The following is a 22658-nucleotide window of genomic DNA, read 5'->3' on the forward strand; positions in this document are numbered from 1 at the left end:
GAATGTCCTTGTTCATTGCGAGTGAGAGTGCGAAAAGAAAGCCACTGGGCGATCATTCTGTCAGAGTAGCTGCTATCGCATGATCAGAGGCGTCCGTTTCCACAGTGAAAAGAGAGGAGAGATCAATGGCCGTTACCACCACACTAGCAATGTCTTTCTTCCAGTTCCCGAGAGCTAGCAGTGCTTCAGTGGACAAAGGAAAACCATTGGTTTGTGTGAGAGGGCGGATTTTCTCTGAAAATTTAGGTATCCATCTTGAGTAATGTGCAAGCAATCCCATGGTCATGCGAAGAGAAGCTGCATCTTTAGGGGGTGAAAGATTCCACAGTGGTTGCAAGCATTCCGGATTGGGTTTGATTTCCCCATCCGTTACTGAATACCCAAGTAATTTAATGGATCTGACTTTGAAGTCACACTTGTTGTGGTTTAGAGTGAGATTGTACTCCTCAGCCACCTTCAAAAACCTCCGTAAATTCTGGTCATGCTCCTCCTGTCTCACCACACACAGTAACATTGTCAACATAAGCAAAAGTACCACTTACTTTTTCTTTCTTAAGGATTTCGTCAAGCACACGTTGAAAAGCTGCTACTCCATTTTTCACTCCAAATGGAATGCGACTGAACTCATAAAGTTTGCCCCCAGCTTCAAATGCAGTGTACGGTGTCTCTTCTTCTCTTATTGCAACCTGATGGTAAGCACTTTTCAGATCTAAGGTACTGAACACCTTGTACTGTGCAATGTTGTTCACCATCTCGTCGATATTTGGCAGGGGGTAGGCATCAAGCTCAGTGAACCTGTTTATGGTACGAGAGTAATCTATAACCATCCTCCTTTTCTGATTCTCCCCTGATGTCACCAGCACTTGAGCCCTCCAAGGAGAATTACTAGGCCTTATTATTCCTTCGACATCATACGCTCAGTCTCGGCTTCAATGAACTTCTTGTCACTCAAGGAGTATAATCTTGACTTATTAGCCACTGGTTTACAATCTGGTGTCAGGTTCTTGAAAAGGAAAGGAGGGGTCACCTTAACAACACCTAGTGAACATATCTTCAAGGGAGGTTTTTCTCCTCCAAAATCCATTTCCAGACCAGAATGTTTCCTTAGGAAGTCATGCCCTAGTATCACATCACTACATAAGCTTTGTAACACCTTGAGTTCAACACCGTGATAAGTCTCTCCTTGCAACTCCAAGTCCACAGTGCACAGACCTAAGATGTTTGAGGACAGGGATTCATCAGCCATAGAGACTTTTCCATGCTCTGGAGACATAGTTAGTTTGTTTAGGTCCACTACATCATGACGCACAAAGCTGTCTGAACTCCCAGTATCAATAAGGGCACTGACAGAGGTACCATTAAGCTTGAGAGGTGTTATGGATTTTTCAAGACACTTAAGGGAGGCCCCCACTATTGAAGCTAGCATTGCTGCAGAATGTTTTGGGCAAGAAGAGCCACTCACCTGTTTCACAGAGCGGCACACCCTAGCATAATGCCCTTGCTTCTTACATTTCAAACACACTGCGTCTTTAGCAGGACACTGAGTCCGGGGATGCCGGTTGTTCCCACAAAAAAAAACATCGAGCACCAGAAGTAGCAGCAGAAACAGACTCACTGTTATTTTCAGCACTAGCTGAATCCTCCTCTCGACTCACTGCTGACACAGCAGCATTGACAGGTTCTGCTGAAGAGTAGGAGGCTGAATGCTTCTGGGCCATTTCCAGAGTGCGGGCCTGTTCATAAGCAGTATTTAGGTTCAGTGTCCTATTCTCCAACAGACGCTGGCGTATTGCACACGAGACTAAACCATTAATGAAGGCAGCCCGAACATAACTGTCACACGCTTCCTCTGCAGTTACACTTTTGAATTGGCAGTCCTTAGCAAGTAGCTTCAGTGCCTGCAGGAACTGATCCAGGGACTCACCTGAGTTTTGCCTGCGAGTGGCAAGTAAATGTCTGGCAAATATTTCATTCTTTGGTTTCACGTACAAAGATGTCAGAACCTCTTCAGCCTTCTCATAAGTCTCACACTCAGAAATAAAGTCATACACACTAGGAGCCACATAGTTAGTGAGAAGAACCAGTTTGTCAAGCGTAGGGGTAATCAGCTGCACTGCTTGAACGAAGTTTGTAAATGTCCTCAGCCAGTGTGTCCACTCCTTGGCGGCCTGGGCAGAGTCAGGGTCCACCTCGAACCGGGGAGGGCGTAGAAGTCGTTCCATGGCGATTGAATTGTTTTACTGAATAAATTGAAGTAAACCCGGTGTAACCAGAATCAAGGTTTTATTCAGTAAACAATTCCACTACAGTAGTACACTGCAAATAAAAAACACGTTGTTGAACACAGACATAAACATAAACAAACACTTGAGTTAACTAAGAAGGTACATAAATCACACTCCTCATGAAAGACAGTATAACCAAGAATATACACAAAGCACATAACATACAAAGGGCCATCATAAGTAACATATACAAAGAATCAAGCATTGTACCATAATCTGGCGAGTCTACAGCTGTAATACGAGACACGTCAGCAAGGAACCACAAGAGTAAACAAAAGCTATAGAGACCACTAATTTGAAACAGGTTTATTTTTACCACACTGACTTTAGGAATTTGTGATTTTGTCTTGAGGATATGGGGTCAGCATGTTAGTAGTAATGCTCGCTACCTAATTCACATGAAGTATTTTTAAAATACCCTATGTTACTCGGTGCTCAAATGGAAGGAAAGGGAAGGATACTGCAAGATGTTCAGTAAAGAAATAGCAAATGATCAAGAAAACGCACGAAGTTTGAGCGGTAGCGACTTCCCTCGCTTTTCTACACAACTAGTCGCTATCCACTATCCTCCAAAGTACCTTTTGTAGGTCTAAATCTGTGTTCGCTACGCATTATTTGAAAGAAATCAAGACAGTGTTCAAAGATTGCAAGTCTCTTGGTCCACTTTCGGTAGCTGGCATGGTGTTGGGAGAAACGACATGGGGGTTGCTCCCTCTGTTAGCCTACGTTTCGCCTTGTATCAAGGTTGACGAGTTAAAGGGAATTCTGGGGTACAATGTACCTGGAGTACTCACCAGTCATTTTAGTGTTAGTTTTGGTGAGTAAAGGTTTTTATTTCGGTGTAGATGACAGCTGTTTTTCATGTTGGTTATTTCTGGTCTTAGCCCAGGGCAGGGGCAATATTTTGTTGTAACTTCGTTGAGTCAGCGGTAAACACCATGACTATGAGGATATTCTACTCCATGTAGAGGCACCCATTGTTGATACTCCAACCTTCTACTATGTAAGATGAGTACCGACCAGAGGCACTATTCACCTGCAGTAGCTCTCTTACAAGGTAGGTACAACAGGCACTAACAGTGCTTTTGGGTATTTTGTTTTCAAGAGTCATATGTTGTTTTAGAATTAAAACTTAGCGTAGAATATCACGACAGGCCAACCCTCATCACGGTGGACGGGTCTTATTCACTCGATATTTAATTGGTGAAACATGAATACAATTGCAACTCTAAGCATACCATTTAAAAGACTGAAGTTTCGTCAACATATTGTGATATATGAAAGCCCCATATGAACTAAAATAAGCATGTGAGCTCTTCGTAAAATATGTTTTCAAGGCAGTTTTGAAATCCAATATGGCGGCTACGTTTTGCATGGACGGTTCTCATCAGTGACGGCCACCATCTTTCCCCAGCCTTCCCAGCACTCATTTGAACAATGTTAGCGTAGGTATGTAACGTTTATTGATCTTACTCAAGATTGCAGTTGTAATCAGCACAATAAAACAACATTTTGTTGTCTATATTAGTGAAAGTATGAAACTTGTTATTCCCGGGGTTATGGTTGGAACTGAATTCATTCTTACCTTGTAATCAGTGGTTTTATCCTTACTGCCATCACAACTGAAACTCCACAGTGCTTATTTGATTGTAATTATACACATTTTGGTCTTAATTCACTCCACAGTGCACTCGAACCACATTGCTGTTCGTGTTTCCTAAGCACTCACTCCGTAAACAAAGTTACGAGCAGCAGACGACAACACTGATTATGAGATGCAAAGCTTTATTCCCTTAATTGTTTACTCAATATTTAGTTTAACTCTACTTCAAAATGTTTATTTAATTCATGTCCATTATCCCTTTTTTGCAACCAAATTAACCCCCAAATATTACAAATGTTTCGGATGTATACTTACGAGCAGACGACGTAAGGAAAAATGGCTCATCGTTGCCAATCTAGTGGAGCGTCACACATACGCCGATGCATTTACAAACTGTTTCGATGAATTCTAGTTGTCATAGTAATGCAGTAATGATAAAATTGCTCTAATATGTATATATACTACAAATAGATACGCTAATTTCACTTATTTCCCCGGTTTTGTGTAAGTCTTATACCTAGTTTGGAGGGTAAACACATACCAATTGACAACACTGATAAACAATTGAAGAGCGCAAAACGCCGCAAAGAATGCCGTAGTCCCCTTGAATAAGTACAAATAAGTGCTGGTAAGAGGTGGGTTTACGATTGTTGTGATGAAAGTGCCCCAGCGTCTATGGGTACAAGTGGTGTGCAGATTTAGCACATGAAATGGGAAGTTTGTTGACACAAGCGACTCCGTAAACATCAAGATAGCGTCAATCTTGGAAACATTTTTAGTTGTAAGTAAAAATTTCTAAAGCGTTTTGGTGAGATTTCCACTGCCGTAGCCACCCTTTTCAGTACCCTTTGTTTAAATCTTAAAATTTGGCCTTAATTTCTAACTTTGGAGAAAATACTTACTTCGAAAGGAGAGTAGAGGTCTTTAGCTCCGTTTTTCACCAACAAGAAGTCGCGACTGATGCCCATCTCCGGTGTCAGGACGCGTTATAATGTACTTTTTCGGAGGGTGGCTAGCGTTGATTGTAGGTGGCCTGCTTGGCCTGCTGTGATATTTTACCCTACATCCACAGCCCCCATCCTTGCAATGGGTAATCAGCTGTATAATTGTTCATTAAAACACTGTAATAAAAATGGAATTTTCATTATAAAATAAAATTTTATTGCATGCTTACCGAACAATTATTAATCAAAGCCCTCCCTCCTCCCCACTGGTGGATGGCTGGGCAGAACGAATTGATGTTACCCGGGTAGTTGTACCTGTAGCTCCCTCGAGTAGAGGGAGATGATGTCACCTACATCAGTGATGGCGGTGCCACCGCGATAGTTTTGAATTTATTGTCTGCGATTCGTAGGGAACCTAACAGCTGTATAATTGTTCGGTAAGTATGCAATAAAATTTTATTTTATAATGAAAACTCCATTTTTCAATTATTAATGTTAACCCCTTAACGCCGATTGGACGTATTAAACGTCGATATAAATTGTCTGTTGGGTACCGATTGGACGTATGGTACGTTGATATAAAAAAGTTTTTTTAAAAATTCGCGGAAAAATAGTTATAGGCCTACTAGGCAAAACTTTTGAATCACGCGCCTTGGGGGATGCTGGGAGCTCACGGATCAAGGAGTTGTTTTGTTTACAACCGTTACGAATTCATGCATCATTTTGTGATATTTTCTCTGTGTTGCCTTGATCGTTTTACAATGTGTTATATACCAAAATGATTGCAATTTAGTGTACAATACAACAGGAAAAAAATTAACTCGTTAGCTTTAACCGTTTTGCTCACAGCGCGATTTGAATACAATTATATATGAAATTTTGTTTTTGCACTATCATATATCTCATTATTTATATATGATAATGATTTTTTTTTTTTCATTTCTGATATTTGCATACTAAACTTCAGGCAATGACAAAAAAAGGAGCCAAAAATGAACTGTTAATCTTGAAAACTAAGCATGCTGTGATTTTTTGAAAAAAACATTTTTTCCGCTTCGGCGCTCACTCCCAGACCCTGCCGGCATACGGGAAACGATTTTTATTATAACCCTTTGGCGTTAAAGGGCTAATGTAATCACAGCAAAATATCAGTATTAAAATATAATTCCTCAAAATCACAAAATAGCTTACTATGTAAACATGTCAGTTCAACCCTATCCCCCACCCCTACTCTTGTGTACAGGGAGTCCCCGGCTTACAACTGGTTCAGCTTACAACATTCCGAGGTTACAGCACTTTTCCATTATATTCATCAGAAATTATTTCCAGGTTTACGACGCCTGTACCTGGGTTACGATGCTTACACTGCCGATCTGGTGGATGAAATATGACTCCTAAAATGCAAAATAATCAATATTTATTTATTTATTTATTTATTTTTTATTTATTTTTTTTAAATGTAGTATAAATGCAGTTTTATATAGTTTGTAATACACCCAAAGCATTAAAAGTAAGGTTTTCTTACGATTTTTGACAATTTTCCGGCCTATGATGATTTTTGGTTTACGGCACGTCTCAAGAACAGAACTCCCATCGTAAGCTGGGGACTGCCTGTATTTTCATGATGAATTATAATTCGCTAATTTTCAAATATTATTAGTATTAATCTATTTTGTTCTTGCATTACTATTTGCATCCTTTAATGAAATATGAATTACTGTATCATTATTAACATAAAACTCCAGGAATTTCACAAAGCCATCATCAAATGAGCACATGCATGTGTATGTATGTGATACAAAACAGCTAAACACGTTACGTCATCCTTGCGGAATAATTCTTGTCATTAGTGGACCTCTGCTTTGAGTCAAGTATGGCCTCGAAGAGACCCCTTTCGCCCGGTATTCCCAGGGAGGATCCGCCCTTAGAGGAGGAACAAGGCTTCGCAACAGTGAGAAATAAGAAGAAACAGAAAAAGTCTTTGGAACCAAGTATCACCAATAGTAACCACCTCCCTTTTGACAACAGCACCTAATACGATGAGTTACGCAGATTTCCCAGCATTTCCCAAGTTTAGAGCTGTTGCTAATGAAGGCCAGACTTCATATGCTGCAGTTCAGGCCCTCGAGAAGAGGTATCCTGACACCAACCTCATAGCCAGACTGAACTTAAGGGGAGAATTTATAATTACTCCCAGAGATCGGAAATCTGCGGAACTCCTGAAGAAAGACAACCTGTGCATGCCACTCGATCCTGCATCAAAAATCAGCAAGGGGATGATTTGTAAAGTCCCCAAATATATCACCATTGATCGAGTCCTCGAGGTCCCCAACATCATGGACGCCAAGAGATGCACTGCCAAAGACGGTCAAAAAACACTAAAGATTGAAGCCACCTTCAAGGGACAAATTCCGTCCAGGATCAGCCTTGGGATTATAGGCACATACGTGACCGAAGCCTTAGTTCCAGAGCCTCTGAGATGCTTCAAGTGTCAGAGGTATGGCCATCACAAAAACTAATTCAAATCCAAACACATCTGTGGAGTGTGCAGTTTGAAACACAAAACGGAAGAATGTTTGAAGAAATACAAGGAGAAAGGCCACACAGTTGCCTGATGCCCCAATTGCAACCAGCAACATCATGCTTGGTTCAAGGGATGTCCTTTCAGACTTCAAAGGATTTGGAAGATGAAGGGCATCCCTCCTCCACCTGTAAAGCCTCGACAGCCATCACTGCCCAGGAAACCTCCAAGCAACCCCAGATTCGATCCAAGAACGAATCTGCCCCCTGCACCACAACCTCTCAACCCTGGCACCATATCCCCACTCCCTCACCTTCTCCTTACCTCCAAATTCCCGCTCCTCTACCTCCTCCCCCTACGGATATTCCCCCAACCCCTCAGGTCACCCCCCTGAACCTTTGTATCGCCGACGACGTCGATTCCTGCTCGTGTCGAAGCAGGAACCCAGACAGAAGAAGACACAGTTGAAGACATGCAGATTGAGACACTGTGTAGCTCCCGTTTTTCATAATAAAGCAGGAACACAAACAGAGGAGTTCATAGTTAAGAGAGAGAGCAAAACCCAGACCTACAAACCAAACCTTATAACCGTCAATGTTGGAAGCGACTTCATCTTAGTAGGAAAATACCAAATCAAAAAGATCCTGCTGACCTAAGAAGACCTTAAATCATTTATACACAGAGCTCTCTTTTCTACGGCTGTCTGAAGCAACCTGGGAAGCGTCCGCAGGTTTGCTTGAGGGCACGCCCGACCAGATACTAGAGCCTCTCGCCTCCCTTAGACTTTCGACTTTACGTCTCCCATGGGTCCGGGAGCTTGTAAGAGGTCTGGGTCTAGGAGCGCGACAGGACCGATCAGACGCACCCTCCACTACACTGGCACTAACACTAAACTTATCACTTACACTGACTTTAGTACCTGCACTTAGGGCACTTACAACAGTCCAAGTGCGATTGCCCTGCTCAGTAAGAGAGGCAATCTGCTGGCCCATTTTTTCAAGAACCGCTTGAATACCTGCAAAGGTTGAGTCCTTCGCCCCCGACTTGGGGACAGGTTCGGGAGCTGATACCTCTACTAAATTACATTCAGAAGGAGCAAGGGAAGGAACTATGGGATTATCTACCACTTCCTGACTCTTTGATGAACGGGAAAGGGAACTCTTAGTTCTTCTAATCCTATCTCTCTCGAGTTTACGGACATACCTGTCCAACTCCTTCCACTCCTTATCATCCAAAATCAAGCACTCATCACATCTATTCTCAAAAGTGCAAATTCTACCCCTACAATTCACACAAAGTGTGTGGGGATCAAGAGAAGCTTTGGGAATTCTAACCCTACACCCCCCTTTACAGCAGACTCTATAAACAACTCCCGAGTCCGACATTGTTAATTGAGTAATCCAAAATCAATCCAAGTCAACCACAGCAAAAGCCAATAAAATACTTCACCAAACAATGAAATACTCTAGCGAGTACGAAAGACCTATCGAGGAGCCCACAACGACGAAGTTGCCGGCTCGGGCGACAGAGAAAATCTGAGGTTTCCAGGTAACTATCTAGAGGGCGTACAGGTAACGATCACCTGACCGACGGTCGGCGATTGCCGTGAGTTTCGAAAAGTCTGTCGTGACGTCATGACGTCAGAGAATATAGCTATGTATATAACTGCCAGGTAAGTATATTTAAAAATTTATCTTAAAATAAAAATATCATATTAACAGCAAAAGCATATTTTCACCTTACAGGCAGTCCCCAGTTAACAATGGGGTTCCCTTCCCAATCGAGTGCTGATATCCAAAAATTGTTGTTTACTGGAGCTTCACAATAATTATGGTAATAAATGGCATTTACAATGCTGTAATTGCTAATAAATCAAGCACTTATGATGCTGATAAACTACCTATTGGCAGCAATAAACCACTTACCAGCATCAAAAATTGCTTACTGGCAATTTGGATAACGATGTCATTAGCCAAGCGTTGTAAAACCAAAACACCGTTAAGTGATACCACCCACAAGTTTTGACTGCCTCTATTCACAAAAATTTTGTTGAGAGTATGAATAGATTTATAGGTACAGGCGGCCCTCGGTTAGCGGCAGGGGTTCCGTTCCTGGCCACTGACGCCAAGCGATTTTCGACGCTGAGCGATTTTAAAGCCTACGGCCGCCGCACACCTTCTTTCGAAACTCTAGACCAGTCAAAGGAGCTGTAATCCCACAACGGCGCAATAAGTAAAATTATATTTATGCAGTATAGTACTATAGAAATTACTGTACAGTACATGTGGGTGTCTAAAGTATGTAAAGATATAATAAAGTTTATACAGTGTACAGGTAGCTGTAGTGTTCAGGTTACGATCATTAGTCTTACGATAGTTCGATTTTATGAGAGATCAATTTACAATGGTCTAACTTTATCCATCTTCTAGTTACATAAGTTCAATAACAGCAAAAGAGAATGATGAAAGTATGGTGTTAACGTTATACTCGTTGCGTGAACGTGTACAGCCATGAACAACTGAACGAGAAACTACTATTTTTTTTTTTCTTTCTAAGTACAACCGAACTGGATAACATCTGTTTGGCTTGTATTTCGATCATCTTACTACAGTGCAACATTACCGTATATGGAAAAATAACTTTGTCTCATATAAGTCAAGTATATAGATATTCGTTTATGCTAACTAGAAGCAAGAGCATTCGCTCAGAATTGCGTTATGGTGAAACAGACTCGTATTCATCAGCTGATATCAAACCACAACATTGGCCGCTCCGCGGAATACTGGCTTAAGTTTGCCGTAGTATTTTAAAATACAATAATATGAGAATACATACAATATTCTTGGATACAGTGAAATAATGTATAACTTTTTAAAGGATTTATGGAAAAGATGCGTAATTAATAAAATAACACAATGCATTTTTCGGAACTGGCGGACAAGAACGAACATGAAAAACCATCCCCTTACAACGTGGAGCCTAGTTACAAAGGCTGCCTTAATTTGTATCTTATTTCTGTACAAAAATGAATATACCTTTACGCAATATGTTTTCATACACATTTTAACCATAAAAGCATAAACATTTGAAAAATCGACACATCGATCGCTAAATTTGCACTTTTTTTTTTTTTTTAACTCGATATTTTCGGAAGAGCGGCAGACGGCGGCATACAAGAACGAACTTGAAAAAAACATCGTAGTCGATAAGTTGAAGGGGAGTTTCAAAAGCTGCCTTTTTATCATATTTCTGCACAGAAATAAAAATACCCTATTCGTAGTACATTTTCATACACATTTTAAACATAAAAGCATAAACATTTATAAAATCGACACATCGATGGCTAATTTGCACTTTTTTTAAATCGACATTTTCGGAAGAGCGGCAGGCGGCGGCTTACAAGAAAGAACATGAAAAAACATCGTATTTGATAACGTGAAGGGCAATTTCAAAAGCTGCCTTTGTATCATATTTCTGTACAGAAATAAAAATGCCTTTCACGTAATACATTTTCATACACATTTTAAACAAAAGCATGAACACTTATGAATCGACACATCCATAGCTAAATTTGCACTTGTGTAACTCGATATTTTCGGCATAGAACAGCGTCAGAGGCATATATTTTACCCTAATACCTACGTAATAACTCTCCATAAAATTTGTTAATATAATTTGCATAACCTTCATGGTCTGAACGGCATTTCTACATATGTATGAACTCGTTAGACAACGGCGCTAGCGGCGCTGTTAACTGAAATTTGTGCCGTAAAGATACCTTTAAAATGCCTTATTTTTTTAATGAATATTTTTGACAACCGCCGTAAAACCGATTCGCCGTTGAGTGATTGCGCCGAGTGATTGCGCCGTTAACCGCGGGCCGCCTGTACATGTGTCGAAAAAAGTGCAGAGGTGGGGCCGGCACACCTTGTAAGGCAAATGGAATTTGCCATGTTTGCCACAACAACTGGGAGAGGACAGTCAGTATGGATTTAGAAATAAAACACTGGGAAAAGATTAGGTAAAGATAAAGGCACTTTCCTGGTAATTCAACAAGCAATTTTTGTTTTCTTATCAGCCTTCCTTTCACACTTTTGAAAAAAACAGGAAAGTGAAGGAGAAGGAGATTAAATATCGGTGTCAGATGCAATTTCTTGTTTCTCTGAAATATTTTATTGAACAATGATTTTTTTATGTTTGATGCAAGAAATTGAGCACTAAATGATGAATCATCTAGGAGATACCAGCTATTTGAAATTATATCCGGAACATTTAAAATAAGTGTTTGCTAGTGGCCGTTGCTGTTGAGTTCCTTTGTGAAACAGAAGTAGAGGTATTAATAATTTTAGAGATTTCTGTTCATCTAGTGTCATACAAAAGGGTAAATTATGAGAGGGGAAATCTAGCCACATGAGCCAGCAGTTCCATGTGCCTTGCAGTGTTCTTAGTGTTGGTATGATCAACTTTGAGGAGTAGCCATCCTTATAAGTAATCATAGCACTTCTCTTCATTTTCATTTAAAGCTTGTATTTATTTATTGTAACATAAAAGATATTTTATTTACAGTTTATTTCAGATTGTGGGTATAGAATATGGATCTAGTTGATGATACATCCTAGTAACCAGTTAGGCTTGTCTATTAATTATGTTGTGAAATTAATTTTCAGATATACAGCGTTGTTCATGGAGTAGTGCGTATGCATCTTCTCCCTCCTGATGGAAGAGCTGAAGAATCCATAAATGAAATGCTTATTCGTATGGGATATGCTGTGCATGCTGAAGAATTTTATCTTTCAAAGGTAAATTGTTTTATATTTATGTATGAAGCATTGTGTGACATTTTTATTTACAACAATGCAGGTGCTAAACTACTGAGTTTCTAAATTTCGGATGTACTGTATCATGTATTTAGATATATGTATTGTATATTCTTATTGCCTGGTAGTTATGGCAGGGTAGGCTTATTTACATCAGTTAGTAATTAGGCCTTTGGATAATCTTTATCTTCTTAAATGCCCTCTAGTAGCTGGGTCATCCTACAATACATCCCTGTTTATTTGTGGTTCAGCATTCACTGCTTCAGTTACATATTTGCAGGTTTTTTTGTGGAACATATACGTATCCACATTATTTGCCTATTTGTGGATATTTTCATAGAGCAATTACTACTGTATTTTCATATTTTCTTGGCAAAATATTTTAGGATGATAATTTAAGGTATATTTGGTTTTTGAACTAAAGTAGGCAGGTATAGGCGGTGACAGGAATATTCGGTGCAATAGTTTTCGCCATAGGACTTTTTGCTGTGAGGAATTTTGCAGTAAAACTTATATTGAATAAGATTATAAGGTGATTAGCTATTACATGTACTTTTAGAATTTAAACAGATAATTACATATATACCTACATACGTGCATTCTTCTAATGCAACGGTCTTTGATAATTAGCTATCACTTCTAAAAGTTTTAATAAAAGCAAGTATTTTAGCCATAATGTGCACTACCAAAGTGATTTGGAATTCAACACCATGGTTAAATGCTTTGCAGAATTTGCATTTGTTCCCCTTAGTGACATTATTGTTGAGTTTGAGGAACTAGTTGACAATGATGATTTGTCTCAAGACTTGATTTCCTATTTCTAAACCCATTATATTGGTGGGGTAAGAGGCAGGGGCCCTCATAGAGGAAAAGTCGCTCCAACATTTCATGTGGATATGTAGAATGTTTATGAATGGATTGTGAATAATTAACCAAACACCCACAATAGTGTGGAGGGATTTCATAATGCTTTACAAAGTTCTCTCACAAACACCCACCCAAATATTTGGAAATTGATAAACCTTTCAAAACACGAAGGGTATCTAGCAAATAAGAAAAGAATTGACCTCGAACGTGGCGCAGCATCTTACATGAAGAAAAAGTATGAAGATATATGTAGGAATACAAAGGATTGTTTCGATGTACAATTTTTAGCGTGAACTTCAATATTTATGGAGTATTGCAATGAACTTGCAGTCATTCTAAACTTGTAATAAACTTTGCTTTAATTTTTTTTCGCAATCATTTTGAAAAATTATTGTAACTAGAATTGTTTTTACCTTATTTTCCTGTTTTGAATAAATAAACTATTTTATAATACCCTTTTATTTTCACACTTTAGACATACTTCATTAATTCTACAGCAAAAATTCCTTGCAGCTAAATTTCCTACTGCAAAAAGCCTATGGGAAAAATCCCTAGATCCAGTATAAGCATTTTAGAGGGGTTCTTTGGTTTTTGAACTATTAAGATAAGAAATTACAAGCATTTTTTAGAGGGGGTTTCAGTATTTGTGGGTGGGTGTGGTATGCAACCCCTGTGAATACTGGGGGACAACTGTACCAAGTGAGGCAGCCAAAATGCTGAATACCAGAGGAACTATATACAATGCTACTGTTTACAGCAGATCATCATCATGCTTCTCATGGAGACAGATGTGACTCATTTTGTAGAAATTTACAAAGCTGTCCATATAATCATTGATTTGTATGAAAAATATATATTTGTATTTAGAAATTTCAATTTTCAAGGCTCTCAAAGTTTTTGCAGTTTGGAGTATCATTATTTGTAATTTTTATTTACAGCAAAATCATCAGCTGCGTGCCATTTATAGCAGAGAATTTGATAACTTCTTTGTTGATGACAGCAGTTCTGTATCGTGTTCTGCATATTCATTTAATTCGAAAAACCTCAATTACTCAAGGTCAAAGGTAAGTGTATTGTGTTGTGAATGATAGCTGAGTTTTAGAAAGGCAGAGTTTTGTATTCATTCTGAAATAACTCATTAATGAATAGTACTTTGCATTTATGAATGTTAACTATTTTATCAATGTTATCTATTTAAATCTTATATAGTAAATGTAATGCAATGTGGATTCATCAAGATAATTTATCTTTTACTGATGTATGTTTGTAAAAGCAAAACAAAGATAATAAGTCAAAAAGAAGGTTAGACTTTACCAATATAACTAGATTTTATACTTTTCTGTAAAAAGTATATGCTACAAGTAAAGTAATAAAGATATACAGTCAATCCTCGATTTTCGTACACCCCTTGTTTTGTATGTTCCAGTTATCTTACTTTTTTTTCTACAAAATTTTGTCTTGGTTATTGTACGTTTCCTTTGTTTTTGTACGCTCGGAAACGTTCCATCCAGGGTCCAAGGCATGACTGGCCCCCACATAAACGAAGCATCCCATATTCTTTTGTGACCGATTCTGTTTTTGTGTTTGTTGTTTTTGTGCTTTTTATTTGAGTACAACTGCTAAATAAGCCACCATGGGCCAAAAGAAAGTTCAAAGTGCTAGGTCTTCTGTAAAAAGGGTGAGAAACACTATAGAATTTAAGAAAAAACTCGTAATAAAGTGTTTGAGGAGGTTGTATGCAGATCTCAGTGAGAAAATGCCTACAACAAGCACTGCTGTTATTGAATTTAAGACCAGCAGAGGCTGGTTTGAGAAATTCAGAAAGCGAATGGGCATACATAATGTTTTACTTAGAGATTAAGGACATGTTTACAAAGTGGAGTGATGTAAAAAAGTTTTTGGAGAATTATCATCTCAACAAAGTTTAATCTGTCTCTCCAACATGTTTAAAGACAATGCCATGTTTAACATTAGAAAAATTTTAAAGAAATGCCAGAAACAAATGTCTCTGGACAATTTTGTTGTGAGATAGGGATTCAGTAACTCAAGCTGGTCCTAGTGCCAGTAAAAATGAAAAGGGAAAGTAACCTCAGATAGTGCCAGTAAAAATGAAGAGAAGTAACCCCAGATAGGTCCTTGATACCTGAAGTCCTTATGGAGGGACATGCCCCTTCCAAAATATAACCTCTCCTCCTCTCTCTCCCCTCCTCTCCATCTTCCATATGCTAATAAGTGTTTTCCATAAAGGTAAGAGTGGTGTTTAATGTTCATGTAGTTATTTAATTTGTCATTTATATTTATTTCCCATTGTTTTCTGTATGTAAAACTGTTTATCCATCATAAAATATATTTTGTTCATGAAACTTACCTGACAGATATATATATAGCTGTATTCTCTGAAGTCCGACAGAATTTCAAAATTCGCGGCACATGCAGTGGGCGGCCAGGTGGTAGTACAGGCAGTCCCCGGGTTACGACGGTTCCGGCTTACGACGTTCCGAGGTTACGACGCTTTTTCTAAAATATTCAATGGAAAAATCCGTCCTGGGTTACGACGCTTGTTCCGAGGTTACGACGCTGACGCTTCCGACGTTCCGAGTTAACGACGCTTTTAAAAAACGCATACTATGATAAAAATCCTTTATAGTTTAGCACAGTATATTAATAAAAATAAGTTTCTGGTTAGATTACAACAAAAATTTTGAGGTTATGATGATTTTCGACACTTTTTATGTCGTATTTTTCGATGTTTTTTAGTGACGCCTCATATGCGGAACTAGTTTCCGAGCGAATGAATACATACTAGCTTGCGGTGCGCAAAATTTACATATAACAGTCCAAAAGCGCAAATAATGAAAAAATCATTGCTTGTTTCCAGTAATAATAACAAAACGAAGTTACTGGTTAGATTACAACGCAAATTCCAAGTATCCAAAGAGAGACATTATCCAGTAATTTGATCAGAGAGAGAGAGAGAGAGAGAGAGAGAGAGAGAGAGGCGTCTTCCGACGCTCCGAGTTAAGGACAGAGAAGTGTTCGTTTCATTAAACGGCTTCTGACTCATGCCAGTAAATGTTTTGTTGATACTAATAATATAAGCCTATTTAAAGATACGTTTACTTTAATTAGTCTATATGATACGTAAATAGTAATCAACTGTTCTTGTAGCCCTCAAGATTTGGCGAAATCGAAGTATCCAAAGAGACATTATCCAGTAACTGGAACCTTGACATACGAATTTAATTTGTTCCATTACCATCGTCGTATATCAAAACAGTTGTATCTCAAAGCATTTTTTTCCCCATAATATGTATATCCGTTCTATCGCTATGAAACCACACCTAAAAACAGCTAAATTACATATAATATACACAATTTATACACAAATAAACGAGTAATAACACACATAATGATAAAATAACGTAGCAATGTGATAAATGATAATAAATGTTAATAAAATCAATTAAAAAAAAGAGAGGAATTTTACTTACCACAACGAAAGATGACGTGAGGCCAGCAGGGGGAGGAGGTAGGGAAGGGTGGCAGGGAACGATTTGTTCTCTTTTTATTTACGTATGTACACTAATAACTACGTAATAAACACAAATGAAATAAAATTGCTAAACTAATTTTTATTTATTTTTTTAATCAGTTCGTAGTTTAGAAATAATGGTGATGCCTTTGGAAGGTTTTTATAGCTTCCTTCTGCTTGATGATCGTGGATATTGTAGAAGGATTTCGACCATACTCGTTTGCCAAATCGACGATACGAACGCCACGTTCATGCTTTGCTATAATTTCATGTTTTGCTTCCATCGAAATAATTTTCTTGGGTTTTTTCTTATCACCTGCTTTGTCTTTAGCTTTGAGACCCATGGTTAATAATAAAATAGACAAAATAACACGAAAAATAGGCGCAAATACAACGAACTAAACAACGACGTGTTAACATGTAGCACCAACAAACAAACAGACTGAACGCCATTTATCGGTCGCCTATACAACTAACACTCGTCGCAAAATCGTATCTCAAATATTTCGTTGTATATCAAAGCTTATATTTTGGCAAATTTTCTGTTGTATCTCAAAACATTCGTATATTAGGGCAATCGTATGTCAAGGTTCCAGTGTAATTTGATCAGAGAGAGAGAGAGAGAGAGAGAGAGACGCCTTGGCAACAATGGTCTCGGAGATTGACATAACGTTTATTTTCTGAACAGATAGGACAGAGAAGTGTTCGTTTCATTAAACGGCCTCTGACTCATGGCAGGAAATGTTTTGTTGATACTAATATATAAGCCTATTTAAAGATACGTTTACTTTAATTAGTCTATATGATACGTAAATAGTAATCAGCTGTTCTTGTAGCCCTCAAGATTTGGCAAAATCACTCCAGGTTGTACATAAAACTTCAAGAATGTAGTGTTACCAGAGGATTACAATAGTGTTTACCTTCAAGAATCAGTATCTTTTATGAAAATAACTCCAGGTTGTACATAAAAATACAGGAAACATGTAGTGTAACCAAAGGATTACAAGTAAGGTTTTTATAACTTTTTATTAGTTTAAGACATATTTCCAAGTGTCGTTCCGGCTTACGACGATTTTCGGCTTACGACGCGTCTCAAGAACGGAACCCCCGTCGTAACCCGGGGACTGCCTGTACCCATTCCCGCCGCTGGGAGGCGGATATCAGGAACCATTCCCATTTTCTATTCATATTTTTTCTGTCGCCGGTGCTGTAAACAACTGTTTGCAGTACCTCCGCCTAGGATTTTGAAACTTCATTAGCCGCTTAAGTATCCTAATTATTCTTTCGATTATTGACTTGGATTTGTGGCTAGGCATACGCTATCATAAGTTAAATTTTTTCATTGCATATGATGTCTGAAGCTAGTTAGCCTAGTTTCAGACTTTGTTGTCTGCATGGGGTAAGGTGAGGCTACCGGAACTTTCGGTAGACACTCGCTTAGTATATATGACGTTTACATGTTTTCTTTGCATAAAGATCAATGTAATTAGTGTAATGGGTGACTGATTACGGAAGAAGAAGGATTCTTGTACGCATTTTAGAGCGTGTTAGAATCAGGAGGTTTTCCTCCACAGTAAACAGAAGTTAGAAATAATGAACCTTCTAACCTCCTGTAGAATTTATTTTGCCTAACCCTGTGGTATGGCTTTCGGGCCTAGAAGATGTGTCTGCGGGGAGGATTACATCAAGTAATCTTAGAATCTAAAGTGCTCGCTCTCCAATCAGTGTTGTGAAGTGTAGTGCCCCTTGTGTTGTGGAGGGGGCGTCAGATCGGCCCCATAATGCCTCTAGGCCTGGACCTCTGTCGGACTCCCAGAACTCAGGGAGAGGGCATGTTGAAAGCCGCAAGAGGGTTACGGGGGCTCCCCACCGATCTGGCGTCCCTTCGGCAGGACCTGTTGACGCTTCCCAGGCTGCTAAAGATCGTGCACGTGCACGAATCTTGAAGGATTGCTTCTCGTCCTCCGAGGCGTCCTCCCCGCGCAAGGGTTGGAGCTCTCGGAAGGACTCGCGCCCTATAAGAAGCTTTAGAGAAGAGGACGCTTCACGTCCTCTCTCTCGTCCCTTCAGTAGGACCTGTTGTCGCTTCCCAGGCTGCCGAAGATCGAGCACGTGCACGAATCTTGAAGGTTTGCTTCTCGTCCTCCGAGGCGTCCTCCCCACACAGGGGTTGGAGCTCTCCGAAGGACTCGCGCCCTCTTAAGAAGCTTTAGAGAAGAGGACGCTTCACGTCCTCTCTCTCGTCACGAGAGAACGTACACGCTGATCTAGGAGGCTCATTCATCTTGCCAGAAGAGTGATTTGAGCCTCCTGCGAGTGAACACTCATGAAGTTAGAGCTGTTTCAACCTCGCTAGCATTCCAAAAGAATATGGTAATCAAGGACATTCTTGATTCCACCTTTTGGAGGAGCAATTCAGTATTCTTCTCCTCTCCTCATGGCGCTCTGTATACGTTATGTAACGTTCGCTTTACTTCGAAAAAGGATATTGTTCAAGCTGATAAGCTTGACGTCCAGCAAGCTGCTTTGCACAGTCAAACAACTTATGTCTCTGGTTCGGCATAAGAAGGGCAATTTAGACGTGAGGAAACTTGGAGGTGCTCGACGTCCTACAAGTAGAGACGTTCTCCAGGACGCTCGGCAAGCACCTTGCGAGGGTGTCTTTCGGACGCTCGGCGTTCCTTTGCTGAGTGCGTTTATGGAGATGTTCATTTGCATTACTAAGACGCAAGTTGTCGCACAGGCGGCCACTGTCTTTGTAAGAAGAGGCCCGTCTTGAAGACGAAAGCCGTACGTCTTCCTTTAGTGTTCACACACTTCAGGAGCAGCGTGCGGCTCTCCAGGGAGACTCGCATGAGGACGTCCCTTGAAAATATTCAACGTCCTACGCAAGACGCGGTACGTCATAACATTGAGATGTTGGCAAGCTCGCTCGCCAGGACGCCTCTTGGCGGGCCTTGCATGCATCAGGGCGCTCAACGAGATCCTCTCTGAAATGTCGTTCAGAACACTTGGTGTTCTCTGCACACACGCGCTCGCAGCTAAGCAGGACGTTCTTTGAGGACGCTAAGCAGGACGCTTTTGAGGACACTCAGCAGGACACTTATGAGGACACTCGGCAGGATGCTTATGAGGACGCTTTTGTGGACATTCGCCAGGACGCTTCGGTGGAAGCTCGGCAGGACGCTTTGCGAGAGAAAAAGACTTGTAGACGGCGTCTTATTGCTGTTCAGGACGTTTCTTAGGACGCTTGACGCTTTCTAAACGCTCGTCAAGAGGAGGTTTTTCAGGACTCTCCACAGGACATTCCTTTACAGGAATTTTTAAAAAAGATTCGGAGTTAGCGGAGAGACATACCCGAATTTTTTCTTCGATCCCTCTTGCCTCTTCATCGATTTCTCTGAGAATTGGGAAGATTATATACTCGGATTCCTGGGTGACTTTCGGTCATGTTAAAGGGTTTTCCCCTATTAGTAAAGTGCTAATTGTTTTGTCAGGTAAGGACGTTTTCCCCATTGTCAAGATACTAAACGTTTTGTCATTTAAGTGGGGGACCCCTCATAAATGGGGTAGTTCTCATTGACATAGATTTTAACGTTTTTATCGTTTAGGCGGATAAACTCTCATTAACAAATTTCGGAAGAGCTCTCATTCATTTTCAGAGGCTCATCCGGGGAGTAAGAAAAAGACTTGTAGACTAGGTCCAGGAAGTCTTATGTCCAATATCATAAGAACATTGAACGGTCCTTTTCGATCCTCGGTTCTCACTTGATGATCTCTATTCGAATATTACTCCCTTCTCTTGGCAAAGAGTCTTGGCAAAGAGTCAAGGAGTTCTTTTAAAAAGTCTCATTCATTAGAACGTGGACAGTCGTTTTCCTTTCTTTCTCTCTTCCCGGAGGCTTGGAGACCAAGGGTATGGCACAAATTATTGGGCAAGTGCATTAGAGAGTCCTGTGCCTTGATAAAACTAGAAAGTCGAGGTCAACGGACAATCTGCGGTGTTCCGTAAAAAGACCAGACTGGTTCATGTCCAAGAACACCCTGGCATTATAGTCAAGGAGGTCTTTTAAAAAGTCTCATTCATTATGTTTACATAAAGATTTGAGATTTTTTCTCAGTAACATCCTGAGTGCCAAGCTTTAGCGAAGCAACTCTGTGTTCGCTTCACACTCCCGACAGGATGTGAAGACGACATTTGAGATCTGTAAGTCGCTAGGACCTTACATATCCGTAGATATATTATTGGGGGCAAGAAGCAACACGAATCCTATCCTATAGAAAAGGGATAGGTGTGCTTTTAACTTTGAAGGGTTGGTCGCTTGAGGCGCGTTCCTTTTCTTTAGCCTAGAAGTTATGGAACTAACTTTGATAGGTTAGGTCAGGTGGTGGTTTTAGCTTCGTTGCCCTCAGAAGTATGGTCATATGGTCTAGTCACATTGTGGTCACGCCCCCGTTGACAGATCATCTAGAGCGCACCAGCATTACAGGTCTCTACCTCGCTGGCAACTCTAGTAAAGCAGAAGCAGACTTTGGTGACAGTAATCTCGAAGTCGGCTATGCTAACAGGTGAGGAACCAAGATGTATATCATCTACTTAATTTAGTGTCCTAAAAATCCTATTCTGTCTCTTCCCACCATCCGAAGGTGGGATTCAGCTATATATATATCTGTCAGGTAAGTTTCATGAACAAAATGTTATTGTTATAATACAATTAAGTTTGTTAATACTTACCTGGCAGATATATATAATTAAAGTGCCCACCCACCTCCCCTCAGGAGACAGTGGCACTGATAAAATATGAATAGAAAATGGGAATGGTTCCTGATATCCGCCTCCCAGCGGCGGGAATGGGTACTACCACCTGGCCGCCCACTGCGTGTGCCGCGAATTTTGAAATTCTGTCGGACTTCAGAGAATACAGCTATATATATATCTGCCAGGTAAGTATGAACAAACTTAATTTTATTATAACGATAACATATTTTTTAAATATTTTTGGGGTCTGGAATTCATTAGTTGTATTTACCATTATTCCTTCATACGTTCGGATTTTGTTAGAGGTTCTGGAACTGATTATGTACGAAAACCGAGGTTCCACTGTATGGTTTTTTTGCAGCTTGGAAAACTGATAACTTTCCATGCAGTTTTTATAATTGTTTATTACTTTGTATGCCAGCCATTGCTCATTATTAGGTAAAGCTAAAGTTAAATTTTTATATTATTGAATATTATTTACTTAGTGTATATATTTATCTTTAATCAGTCTGTGTTATGTCACTATAAATTGCTGATTTTATGATGCTAGACAAGCGTCATTAACCAAGTCCATTGATAACCGGCGACTGCCAGTACTGTTATTTTTGGCAGTATGAGTACTTTACTATTGTTATAATTACTATATTCAATAAAGTAATATAAAAATGTAGTCTTGAAAATATGCTAGAGCTTTTGTCGAAAGTGACACCAGGAGTAATAATGATAGTGATAGACCGAAAGCATTAATAATGTTTTGTAATGTGGATGGTATAGTATATTTTATATTTTTTTTATATTTCAGGTTCAGCTTAAGGGGCCAGATTCACCATTGCTCTTACGGTTTGTGGCTTTAACCAGAGCTGGACATGCCAAAGGAGTCAGAATAGAACCATTGTCTGTGAATTCTACAGCTTTGGATTTAGAACCACAGAATAAATATGACAGGTATTTTGTGATATTTAGCTAGTTTCAGGAATATACCAAATGAACGAAGACCAGTAATCTTGAACTTGAGTGTGAAGAATCGTCATTTAACATTTGTGTTTATTTTGAGGTGTTACGAATAAAAGACTAGGCACCTTAGTTAATAAAGTTTTTGTACATGAACTTTCCTGTCAGATATATACTTAGCTATACGTCTCTGGCGTCATGACAGAATTCAAAACTCGTGGCACACGCGACAGGTAGGTCAGGTGATCTACATTACCCGCCGCTGGGTGGCGGTTGTATGAACCAATCTCCCTTTCCAGCCAGATTTTCTCTGTCGCCGGTTTCGACTACACCTGTGGTCATTACCTCCTGATAGTTTGATTCGTTTCTCGTTGCCTAG

The 22658-nt window shown here is 39.7% G+C and overlaps 1 protein-coding gene across 2 annotated transcripts in view; it reads left to right on the forward strand.

Annotated features, from left to right (window-relative positions):
• Positions 1 to 22658, forward strand: part of LOC135227032 (ATP-dependent RNA helicase TDRD9-like) — a 564113-nt gene that overhangs the window by 430569 nt on the left and 110886 nt on the right. For both annotated transcript variants that reach the window (XM_064266821.1, XM_064266820.1), the window contains 3 exons: positions 12021 to 12152; positions 13976 to 14101; positions 22131 to 22273. In XM_064266821.1, the coding sequence (XP_064122891.1) occupies positions 12021 to 12152; positions 13976 to 14101; positions 22131 to 22273 (401 nt within the window). The remainder of the gene's footprint in view (positions 1 to 12020; positions 12153 to 13975; positions 14102 to 22130; positions 22274 to 22658) is intronic.

This window comes from Macrobrachium nipponense, chromosome 15, assembly GCF_015104395.2.
Source record: "Macrobrachium nipponense isolate FS-2020 chromosome 15, ASM1510439v2, whole genome shotgun sequence".
Classification (NCBI taxonomy): domain Eukaryota; kingdom Metazoa; phylum Arthropoda; class Malacostraca; order Decapoda; family Palaemonidae; genus Macrobrachium; species Macrobrachium nipponense.